Source organism: Babylonia areolata, chromosome 25 (assembly GCF_041734735.1).
Source record: "Babylonia areolata isolate BAREFJ2019XMU chromosome 25, ASM4173473v1, whole genome shotgun sequence".
Classification (NCBI taxonomy): Eukaryota; Metazoa; Mollusca; class Gastropoda; order Neogastropoda; family Buccinidae; genus Babylonia; species Babylonia areolata.
This window is the reverse complement of record NC_134900.1, coordinates 18346262-18358625: the sequence shown is the minus strand read 5'-3', so window position 1 is coordinate 18358625 and position 12364 is coordinate 18346262. Positions and strand designations below refer to the sequence as shown.

Genomic DNA, 12364 nt, shown 5'->3' with positions numbered 1-12364 from the left:
TATAAAATCAAATTTGTAATAATTGTGACATTCCATGGACCAACCTCGAATATTCTCAACGAGAAAAACAACAACACACAACCATGCATTGGAATTCACACGGACTACTTTCCTACAGAATCAAAATGATGTGAATGATTCCTATCCTTATCTTTATCAACACATCATTTTCTGAGATTTTGGGGTCCATCTTGTTCTGCAGCTTGAGATGTAACATAACAATGTTGAGAGTGCAAGCAACCCTACTGCCTGCCTTCCTCACTGCTTGACTCTCTGAGTCTCTCTGTCCCTGACCCTGGGGATATATGTAGTCCTATCTTATTCTCTTTTATAAATGAACTAGCACTGGAATTGATAGACCAGGGAAAACATGGTGCCAGATTTACAACTGATTTTATAGAACTGTTTATACTATTACTTGCTGATGATATTGTATTATTACTTTTGTTTCAGAGACAGTTGTTGGCTTACAATCACAATAACTTAAAAAATTCAGCTACTAAATTGCAGTTAAATGTTAATCTAGATGAAAGTAATATTGTTGTTTTTAGAAAAGGGGGTTACTTGGCAGCAAGATGATTACAATGGAATTGTTATGCCAGTTGTTAACGCTTACAAATATCTTGGAATTATTTTCTCTACTCGTTTGAGCTTTGTAGATGCTTGTAGTGATTTTTCTCGCAGAGTGAAGAATATATTGCTACAAGTTATGAAGAAACTCTTTTTGTTGATTAATAATTCAAAAGATATTTTCATTAAAATGTTTGAAACTCAGATACAACCAATCGTACAGTATGGTTCAGAGCTGTGGGGTTTAGATAAGACTGCTATTGTACATTTGAGTCTGTCCACTTATTTGGACTGAAAAAGTTTCTGGGAGCTGACATAAAAACACCCAATGATTTGGTGTACGGGGAGACAAACAGATATCTCCCATCCATTCTGCTGTAAGTTGTATCAGCTATTGGTTGAAATTGTTAAAAATGAACAATGATAGACTACCACGTGAATATGATATGTTATATGATTTAGACCTCAGGGGAAAAAAGAAATTGGGTATCAAATATACGAATATGTCTTTATGAATTTGGCTTTGGGTAGTGTGGGCATTTCAAGAGGTTGGGGAAGAGAGTATGTTTTTGAAAACGTTTCGTCAGTGTTTAATAGATTGTAGATTGCAAAACTGGGAAGAACATGTTCATTCAAGTGATACGATTTGATTTGTACAGAGCTAACACTTCTCATTTTGTAAAGAGTTATCTTCTATCTAATATTAGTAATATGGACCAACATCTGTGATTTATTTTTACAAGGTTTAGACTTGATATTTCTGGAATAAATGTGCACAGGTACCGCTATAAAAATGCATGCAATTCAGAAACTTTGTGTCCCTTGTGCGAGGAATCAACTGAAGACGAAGTTCATTTTGTGTTGCAGTGTCCTGCTCTGAATGATCTGCGTTTGAAACTTATTCCAAAAAAGTATTCTGAATATCCATGTTTGTTTAGACTCTGTTTATTGATGGCATCTCCTGATGATGGTATTATGCGTAATCTGGCATGGTATCTATACAGAGCTTTTAAGTTAAGAGAGACAGTATTGTCTTAATTTCCTTAAGTTACTATTATGCAAAAGCTGTAGTGAAGATGATAACAGCTATAGTGACATTTGCAAAATCTGTTATCACCCCTTGTTCATATGGGGCTGTGGCCTTAAATAAATAAATCATCTGAATCTGAATCTGTCCCTGACCCTGTGTCAGTCTAGATTCACACACTCCTACAGTACTAACAAACAGATGCACTGCAGCCTTTGTGTATCAGCCATGCCCTGAGTCAGTGAAGACCAAAACTGAAACAAAACCACAAATGCCAAGTACAGCAGCGCCAATTATACAAGACCCACAGACCAGAGGCAAAGGACCTTGTCTGCAGAGGTCAAGTGTGTTATCTCACTTGCCAAGTACATGACAATTTGTGCTACTTTGCCAAGAGCTCTGACCTGCCTGCAGTGGAGAGCTGGATGATTCCTTTTGCCTGAGTAATACATATTTGCCTAAGGCAATATAGAAATAGAACTGGTGGTGAATGAATGTCTGTGTGGTGTGCTAGTGCTTAATGGCAATGTAATCCTCTTTTTTCTGTACTCGGAAAATTACTAAAACTAGTAAAATGCCTCATGTGTTCATTGTCTTGGTCAGGTCCTCCCTCCACATACACTCATGATACAGTGTTGTGGAATAGAAAACAAGAGATGTTCTCTATACAGGCTGTTTTTGAATTTGTATGCTGCCTGGTCTTCTATCAATGTTTTTTCAAACCTATGGATTATCTATTTTCCATCACTTCAATCTTAAGTATTATACAAGTCAGTTTAGCCATAATTGTCTTCAAACTGATGACATCTATCCCTCCCTTTCTTCGTTTCTCAGTTAGTCAGTATATATAGATCTCACTGTCTGCTTCTTTTGAAATGATCCTTAATCAAATAATATTCATATTGCTTGTTGAGATATGTTTTGTATTTTGTTAAAATATCCGACCTTTCAGCATTCTGAAAATGTTCTTGCATTGCATAGCCTACAATGGTTGCTTGAGAGCAATCAAGCAGTATATATATATATATATATATATATATATATATATATCCAACATGTAGAACTTATACTGATCAACAATATCCAAGGGATCAGGAGTTACTATCATGATGTTTTGATACTGGATGATACACTTCCAAATTCTTGTCACAAGCCATCTGAGAAACTAGAGGCATGGGTAAAGGTTTTTAGAAAAAGGTATAAAATACAAAAGATAATAATCAAATAAAAGTGGCTACAATTTCACAAAGGACACAGGATTATAGGGACAAATTTTGTCTTGAAAGAAATGGGAACGGCAAATAAAACTAAAAGGTATTTTGCCAGGGACAACCCTTTTGCTGCCAGGTATTCTTTTAAGTGTGCTAAAACCTTTGTCACGTTGCATGCCACACACTGGACCTCAGTTTATCAACTCATCTGAATGACTAGCACCCAGACCGCCACTTAAGTTGTAGTGGAGGAGGAGGTACAAATCCTGGTCCATAATATATATTATGGGACTTGAAAACCTGTGGATACAGGATTCTTACTCTTAGTCGGGCGCATTACCACTTGGCCCATTCCTATACATGATTGCTAAGACTATGTCAGTATGTGACAGTCTGACAACCTGAATCCATTGAGAAAGTAAGTCAGGAACAAAACAGGTTCTCATTTTCAACATTTAAAGAACTGTATTAAAGATATTTTTGTGCTTGAAGACTGCAAAAACTGATAAAGACAGGCTATACAGAAGTTTACAGTATCCACAAAGTGTTGCCACAAAGTTGACTGAAAAATTAATCCTTTCATTGCTAACAGTAACACATTTTGCTGCACAAAGCAACGAGAAAATTTCCAGATAGATGGAAAAACTCACGCTTATTATCTTTGTCCGGTTATAGACATCTCCCAAACAACTGAAGATAATACTTTTAACAGTATTAAAGTATACCACCAAACTACATTCCTGAAACGCATATTTGACCAAAAAAAAACCAGTTGGGTATAAGATTCTGTACAATCATTTCCTTCTTTGTCCAATAAGTTTGTATGCTACTAATACTCTAACTTAAACAACTTTTCTGATATGCAATATATATATAAGATTCTGTACAATCATTTCCTTCTTTGTCCAATAAGTTTGTATGCTACTAATACTCTAACTTAAACAACTTTTCTGATATGCAATATATATATATATGCATGTATACACAAACTATGTTACTTCAACATAATGTACTTCCATCAATTTATTCAAAACACACACACACACACACACACAAAAACAAACAAAAAAACACACAAATTTGTACAGAAAACAGATCACACTGTACCTAGCTCCTTTCATTCATTGTCACACACCCACGCACACTTTACCATCATCCCACACCCAGGAAAATCACGGGAGCCATTTATTCTTGCCTAGCAAATTACTTTTCTGCTTTGCAGAGCAAAATTAGGAAGTGCTTTACATAATTTGGTCATACAGCATACACTGACACAGTACTACCATCCTTGTATCTTATGACACACACTGTTTGGCTGCACATAGTGAAGGGGTCATAGACTCAAATTACATTTTAAGGAATGAGTTTTTATAGCTTTGGATAGTTAGAATGTGGTAGTCCCACTGAATGTTCACGGCTTGTGGAATAAGTTATGAGGTAAGGTGTATGTGTTTGTGTGTATCTGTTGTTTTTTTGTTTTTTTTATGATCATGTGGTATCAGTGTGTGTGTGTGTGTGTGTGTGTGTGTGTGTGTGTGTGTGTGTGTGTGTGTGTGTGTCACTGTATGTGTCTATGTCACTATGTGTGTGTTCGCACATGATCACGTATGCTTGCATGCATGAATTTGCATTGTCAGTGTGCAGACCCACACAAGTGCTTGTTACTGTTCAGTGATCAAAAGTTTTAACAAAAATAAAACATAAATCATGTGTTAGTTTTTGATCAGTTTTTCAACTGGTAAGAAAAATTATTAAGGCTCTTAATTAAAATCAGCAGATCAATCATTCCATATGAAAGTTAAAATGACCTTTCTGCAGCACCCCCAACCACAAACACCACAGCACCAATACTCACTGCTCTGTCTGGATGTCCAAACTCGATATTGAGCAAGGTCATTGCACGAACAATTGCAATCATTGACTGGATGGCGTTACTGTACACAACTGGTTTATACTGTAGGCATTCATCTTGTGAATATCCCTTTTCGTGAATGATTCTGAAAAAAAAAAATCCACAACCAATTACTACCAGATCATCATAAAAAAAACAACTAAAAATACTGTTGATTTCACTTTCATTAGTTCAGTCTTCTGTTGTCAGACATGAAACTCTGAAAGGCAAATCTCACATTGACAGCAGAAATCTGGATGTAACTGTATTGTATTAAGTTGTTGTTTTTTTCACAACAGATTTCTCTGTGTGAAATTTGGGCTGCTCTCCCCAGGGACAGCGTGTCGCTACAATAACAGCACCACACATTTTTTGGGGGTATTTTTTCCTGTCTGTAATTTTCTATTTGTTTTCCTATTGGAGTGGATTTTTCTACATAATTTTGCCAGGGACAACCCTTTTCTTGCTGTGGATTCTTTTACATGCGCTAAGTGCACGCTGCACATGGGATATCAGTTTATCAACTCATCTGAATGACTAGCATTCAGACCACCACTCAAGGTCTAGCAGGGGGAGAAAATACTGGCAACTGTGGGATTCGAACCAGTGCTCTCAGATTCTCTTGCACCCTAGGCAGACGCATTACCACTAGACCAACACTCCACTTCAAACAATATCAATTCTTACATTAATGATTAAAATTTGCAGCAAAAATCTATCTTTGTAAGTTTGTTCCAACTTCAAATAACACTACATCATTTAATACCATTGTCAACAGTGTTACTGATAGACATCAAATACTCATATCCATAACTGTTAAAAACTACTCATTTAATCATAAACTGATAAAGTCAGAGACAAATCATTTGAATATTAAGTTCATAATAAATTAATAATATATTATACCACTTAGAATTAAAGTTGTGAGCAGAGGCTTTGTTTCTTAAGACACAGTGTAATTTGCTCATTAAAAACTGTAGTAATGTGGCATTCATTGTGTGACAACTGACATGCTGGACAGATAGCAGTTCTGACAAATTTGTTTCGTCACTGTGGAAAATATCTTTTCGCAAAAACCACGGTCATGGGTGAATCTATATGTGTGGAGTGATGGCCTGGAGGTAATGCGTCCGCCTTGGAAGTGAGAGAATCTGAGCGCACTGGTTCGAATAACGTCTCAGCCGCCGGTATTTTCTCCCCCTCCACTAGATCTTGAGTGGTGGTCTGGACGCTAGTCATTCGGATGAGATGATAAACCGAGGTCCCGAGTGTAGCATGCACTTAGCGCACGTAAAAGAACCCACGGCAACAAAAGGGTTGTTCCTGGCAAAATTCTGTAGAAAAATCCACTTCGATAGGAAAAACAAATAAAACTGCACACAGGAAAAAATACAAAAAAATGGGTGGCACTGTAGTATAGCGACGCACTCTCCCTGGGGAGAGTAGCCCAAATTTCACACAGAGAAATCTGTTGTGATAAAAAGAAATACAAATACAAATATCCTCAAACCACTTTCATGGCACCATACCAGTTTTGTTCTAAACATTCCAAACAGCATTTCTTTCTATACCAAGAAGCGATAATTACTCACTTCATTTGTTTCACAATGGTGCTCTTGCCTGATTCTCCAGCACCTGGAAAAAAATAAAACATCTAAACAAATACATGAGTGAAAAACAATCAAGTGTTACTGTTGTTAGCAATATTAACAAGCAACACCAATACTATACAGACAGAAACAAAATGGATGGTAGTTAAAAAATGTTAAAAATGAGTGATATAATCACATGTATATATATGTGTGTGTGTGTGTGTGTGTGTGTGTGTGTGTGTGTGTGTACATATATATATATATATATATATATATATATATATATAATAGAATAGAATAGAATATGTCTTTATTACCAAGTGTACCAGGGTCACAAGGAATATTGGGGGAATAGTACATAACAAGGTACGAACATAAATCGAAAATCATACACAAACACAGATACAGTAGAAATTAGGATACACACAAGTGCATATCAATATAAAAACTTGTGCATACTCACACATGCACACACTGCACACACACACACACACACAAACACACACACAAAAACACACACACACGCTCTCTCTCTCTCTCTCTCTCTCTCTCTCTCTCTCTCTCTCTCTCTCTCTCACATGTTTGAACAGAAGCCGCATATTACATTTATATATATATGAACTTATCAATCTATTCAGTGCCAGAGCATTCTGCACAACAACAACAAAAAAAGAATATGAATGAAATAATCTTTTTAAAAGTTAGAATAAAAAATAAAAAACTCCCCTCACCACCGAATTATGATTCTAAGGTAATAAATAGTTTAAAAAAATTCTAGCACCAAAACTATTGGAGATCTATACAGAAAGAAAGTATGTTGAAGTAAAGGAAAGTGAATGTGAATTCTGAATCTTGGCTTTTCTCCCAATTATTCTGATTCTTAACTGTTCAGGCATTTAAAAGTAAAGATAATAAAGACTATTTCCATCTCCAAAGAATGACATCCAAAAGAAAACAAACAAAACATGGCTGGAAATAGCATACATATTTTCAGATTACACCCGTACAAGAAAATTAAACAGATTTTAAGTTTATGTTAACAAATCACAACTTGTGTGGATATAAAACTTCTTGTAACAAGAGAGGCAAGGCCTTCAAGACTCACTTGTGATACACTTTAAAAAAAAGTCTAATCGTTAAAATGTGTTCTGTATTTGTTATTATAAAGCTTCACGCTTAAAAAAAAAAAAAAGCCCTGTACACTGAGAGTAAAACACACAAGCTTTTTATGTATTGAGTATAATTTCAAAATGTAATGTTTAAGATGAGAAAGATCAGTTTAAAGCAAATTAAGTCCCCTAGCATTAATTACAGAGTAATTTCCCTTTTTTTACTATCTGCACCAAAAAACGTTTGCAAAATAAATAAAACTTCCATGCTTAGCAAAAGAAGTTCCTGTTTGAACAAAAAATGATAATAATGACTGCTCTTGTTGTTGTGTCAGAATATCAGATCAAACTGCCAAGTTTAGAGAATACAAAAAATATAACAGTAAATGCAGTTTGCATATAATCAGGTTTCATTTTTTTTTTTTTTTTTTTTTTTTTTTTTTGTGCCCATCCCAGAGGTGCAATACTGTTTTAAACAAGATGACTGGAAAGAACTGAATTTTTCCTATTTTTATGCCTAATTTGGTGTCAACTGACAAAGTATTTGCAGAGAATATGTCAATGTTAAAGTTTACCACAGACACACACACACACACACACACACACACAGACAACCGAACACCAGGTTAAAACATAGACTCACTTTGTTTACACAAGTGAGTCAAAAATGTAAGTGAATTTAACTGTCCCAACAATGACAAACATGGATCAATACAGTCAACATAAAAAGCCAATCATGTTCTCAGAAACTGAACAGTCAAGCTAAGACTAAGAGCTTTCCTCCATCAGAGGGGAAGGTCTTTGATAACACTCACTCCTTCCAGGTTGCAAGTGTCTGCTGTGCCTCCTCTAAAAACAAGTCAACCTTCAGTGACAAAACTTGAAAAAATAAAAACACAGATGAGATTTCAATTGACACCCAGAGCATTTTCAACCCTGCATTTCATGAAAATTGTGGATTATTAGCTGTTGTTTATTTTCCACATTATCTACTGAAAGAACACTCACTGATATCCATGGCCAAGCCCCCATCTGCACCTTCTGACCAGCATTTCACCTATCATATTACATCAGTCCTTTCCTCCTACCCCTCTTCCAACAACACTCTTACTCTGCATGTACTCTGTCATCACTCAGTAATACTAACAATCACTCCCTAAAAAAACACTGGCTGAATTGATACATGGACTGAACCAGTATCAAATGGGCTGCCAGTTTCATCACTGTCGTCATCATTTAACTTCATGTTCAAACGGATCATCAAACTGGAGAGATCCATCTCCATCATTATAAATACATTTCCATAATCATCAGCACAATTTGCAAAATTGTGTAAATCTGAACAAACGCCTTAGTTGGTGGTATCCTAAGTAAGTTAAATCAGAATAAGCACTACTGAACACCACTGAAGTGACTGCAGCAGTGCAGGGTCTCCTCTGGTGTGTCGTCTCCTGGTGACCTAACATCAATTGTGGACAGCTAAAGCTAGGACTGTGACAGAAGAACCCAGGTGTGACCATTTATTGCGGGCTTGGAATGAACTCTTGGGAGTAATGCCACTGAAAATGAAATGGTACAGATGAAGAAGGAGCAACAACAAAAAAAGTCTGTTTTGCATATTATGACTATGAGGCAAACCCCTTTTGAAGCGCACCCCTGGTGGTCAAATTACCAAATCACTATCAAGATGACGCTGCCTTCCTCAGTCTCCCTCAGTGGCACTTACATTCCTCTTTCCTCTTCCATCTTGGTGTCATACTCGACCAGTCTTTTTCCTATCAGCAGCATGTTGCAAATATATGCAAACTGTGTTACTTTGAAATTCACAGAATTGCATCCATACATCATCTCCTGACTGAAGATGCAACAAAAACTCTCCTCTGTGTCTTTGTGCTGTCCTGCCTGAATTATTGTAATTCCCTCAGACCCTACTTGTTGGTTCACCCAGCTACCTCATTGCTAGGCTTCAGAAAGTCCAGAACTATGCTGCTCATCTTGTCTTTCGTTCTTCTAAATCTGATCACATCTCTCCTTTCCTTCATGCTTTATACTGGCTCCCAGTACAATACAGAATTATTTACAGTCGTCTCTCTTTGTTTCAAGTCCATTGAGGCTTCTGGTCACAGTATCTTTCTGATCTCATTCATCCTTACATACCCTCACACCAACTCTGCTCTTCTTCTGACACCCCTATGCTCAGGATCCCCCCCTGCTCAAACCAAAACGTATGGCCAACCCAGTTTTTCATACCAAGCCCCCTTTCTTTGAATCAACTTCCTCAGCCTCTCCATCACTCATCTTTGCTGCTTTCTTTTAAGTCAAGTCAAAAGACCCATCTTTTCCCTCCTGAATAATTCTCAACAGCTCATCCCTTTCCAGTATGAACTATAATGACTATCACTATATTAGTGAGTGAGTGAGTGAGTTTTGAAAATTTCAGAAATTGTTGGTTTATTTTTCCTTTTGATTGTGTACTATTTATGATTGTGTGCTATGACTTGTGTGCATGTGCTTGTGCTTTTGTGCTTATGTGTATAGTGTGGGGGGTGGGGGGGGAGGTAGTGGGGGTGTGTGAATAATTTTTTATGTTTGGTATCTCGTGGTCAATTTCTTCCTTTTCGATATTTACATATGTGTTTATTTGTATACACCTATGGCTTATTTTCTAGATTAGGTGTAAATGCTTGTAATAATAATAAGAAAAAAGGGGTCTTCCACTTGACATATGATATGCTAATTTAAACAGATCAGACGCCTTATTGTTCAGTCTGTTTATGTCACACTGAACAACCAAACTCCAATGAAGAAAAAATCAGAACATCAATGCATGTTGTGCACGTCGACTGACATCTTATATATTGGCACTGAACTTGTTAATTGATGGTATTACAGATAAACTTAATAAATAACTTGATCTTACTTAATAAATAAACTTGATCTTTGATCCACAGGGCTTCCTGAAAATAACATGTCTTGATATGGTATTAAATCAAATGGGAATTTTACAGCTGAAAGTTATCACTTTGACTCAGTTCCTCATCTGAACAGCCAGACCAAAACCTAAGGGATTCTTATTTTCACTGTCATTTTCACTCAAAAAGGTAAGTGGACAGGAAGCTGAGAAAATCCTTTGCTTATATATATATATGTATGTACATATATATATATAATTTTTTTCCCTCTAACTTTCTTAACCAACTGATCAAATCCCCTAAACAAATGATCATCTGGCACACAGTGGCAGTGACTGGGGAACACACTGTTTCAGTGTCAGATACAGTTAAAAAAAAACCCACTTTGCAGTGAGTAATATGCCACTGTTAACTAAAATTTTGGTATATTACAACCTTCAGCATGTTTCACCCTCTGTAAAGTCCTTTCTAAAAAACAGAAGAGTTGTTTACCTGCACTTCTTACATTCTTTTGATCCACTATCATGAACCTGGGCATTTTTCAGGGAATTATACTTCATGTTTTATTATATTAAATAATTAATGTTACTGAAATCATTGCATGCATATGTAGTACAAGGACCTGATTAAAACCCTACCAATGAACTGTGCACTGTACTCTGTAATGAGATTGATAAACTAACCAAATAATAAATTTGTTTTATTAAAGCAATGCAACATAAAATGACAGCAGACGACTGGAAAAAAACCCAAAAAATGAAGGGTCAATGCACTGGTTCAAAAACTGTTCCCAGAAATAACCTCATCAACTAATGGAAATAAGTAAAAATATGATAAATTAATGAACTGTCTCTTTGCTGGACATGTGGCAATGAAAGAAACTCCTTATTCACATGAGATAAAAGTTTATTGTGGCCAAGAGACACACAAGCTCTGTGATACTATCAGTAACACATTATGACTAACACTAACAGTAAGTCTATTTTCTTCTCTGTGTGCAGCTTCAGTCAACACTATTAATTTTGCCAAAGAACATGGTGGGGAGGGGGAGGGGGCTCAACCACTTCCTCCTGAAGAAAACTAAATGAAGGAAATGGGGGGATGGCAAATAAAACAGTAAAGTGGAAAATCAAGAAATGAATAATGTACAAACTGCTAGCTTGTTGTGAAGATACAACAATGGATCTATTTCACTTTTTGTGATGCCAACATCATCAATTATTTTACTTAGTAATGAGATGTGAATTCTAACTTGAAGAAGTTTAGGAGGTACTTTACTACTTAACTTATGCCTTAAAATAATCAGTTCATTTTATTTTTTAATAGGAAAAAAACATATTCCATGCAGTACGGACTGACGGAGAATAAAGACTGATTAATTACACTCTTAAGTCTACGCAGTTTCATCAACCGTTGCGACGGAAACGAATCCATGGAGATCCGTTCGGTTCATTCGGGGTCATGATGCTATAAACTGAATCTGTGTCGTATGATTTAATGATAAATGTCGGTTCACAGCCCTTGTTTTAATACGTCAAAGTGTATTCTCGTATTTTTGTTCAGACTTTCGCAAAATAATGTGGTAGTCCAATGACAAGCTGTATGATCAACACGGACGGAAACAATGACTGTGTTCAGAGATTACACGATCATTCAATACAAGGTTTCTCGAGTCTACTTGTGATATTCTAAGAAGAAATCAAAATAAATCCACATAAAAATATCTACAAACACTTACCCAACAGTAATAATTTCACTTCACGTGCGGCCTTTTCACCATCCATGCGAAGGTTCTTGTCGATAGCTTTCGATCTCTCCATCGCAGCTTTATCTTCCGTGCTCGAAACACACCCCATTTTGACCACAAGACCACAAAATAAGCAACTATGTGTCCTATGGATAGTAAAAGGGTTACTGTAGAGTCCAACTGATACGATGAAATATATTCCAATTCATTCAGAAAATAATCCGTTCACAATCACGATTTGTTCAAACCGGACGCTGTCGGCGACTAGCCTTTCTCTTACCAGCCACAGCTTTTCCGCATGAATT

The 12364-nt window shown here is 36.3% G+C and overlaps 1 protein-coding gene across 1 annotated transcript in view; it reads right to left on the bottom strand.

Annotated features, from left to right (window-relative positions):
- The window catches only part of LOC143299963 (guanine nucleotide-binding protein G(i) subunit alpha), a 27452-nt gene extending 15088 nt beyond the window's left edge, over positions 1 to 12364 (bottom strand). Inside the window, exons 1-3 of the mRNA XM_076613514.1 lie at positions 12051 to 12364; positions 6292 to 6334; positions 4664 to 4805 (exon numbers count right to left, since the gene is read on the bottom strand). Of these exons, the coding sequence (XP_076469629.1) occupies positions 4664 to 4805; positions 6292 to 6334; positions 12051 to 12168 (303 nt within the window). The 5' untranslated portion in view covers positions 12169 to 12364. The remainder of the gene's footprint in view (positions 1 to 4663; positions 4806 to 6291; positions 6335 to 12050) is intronic.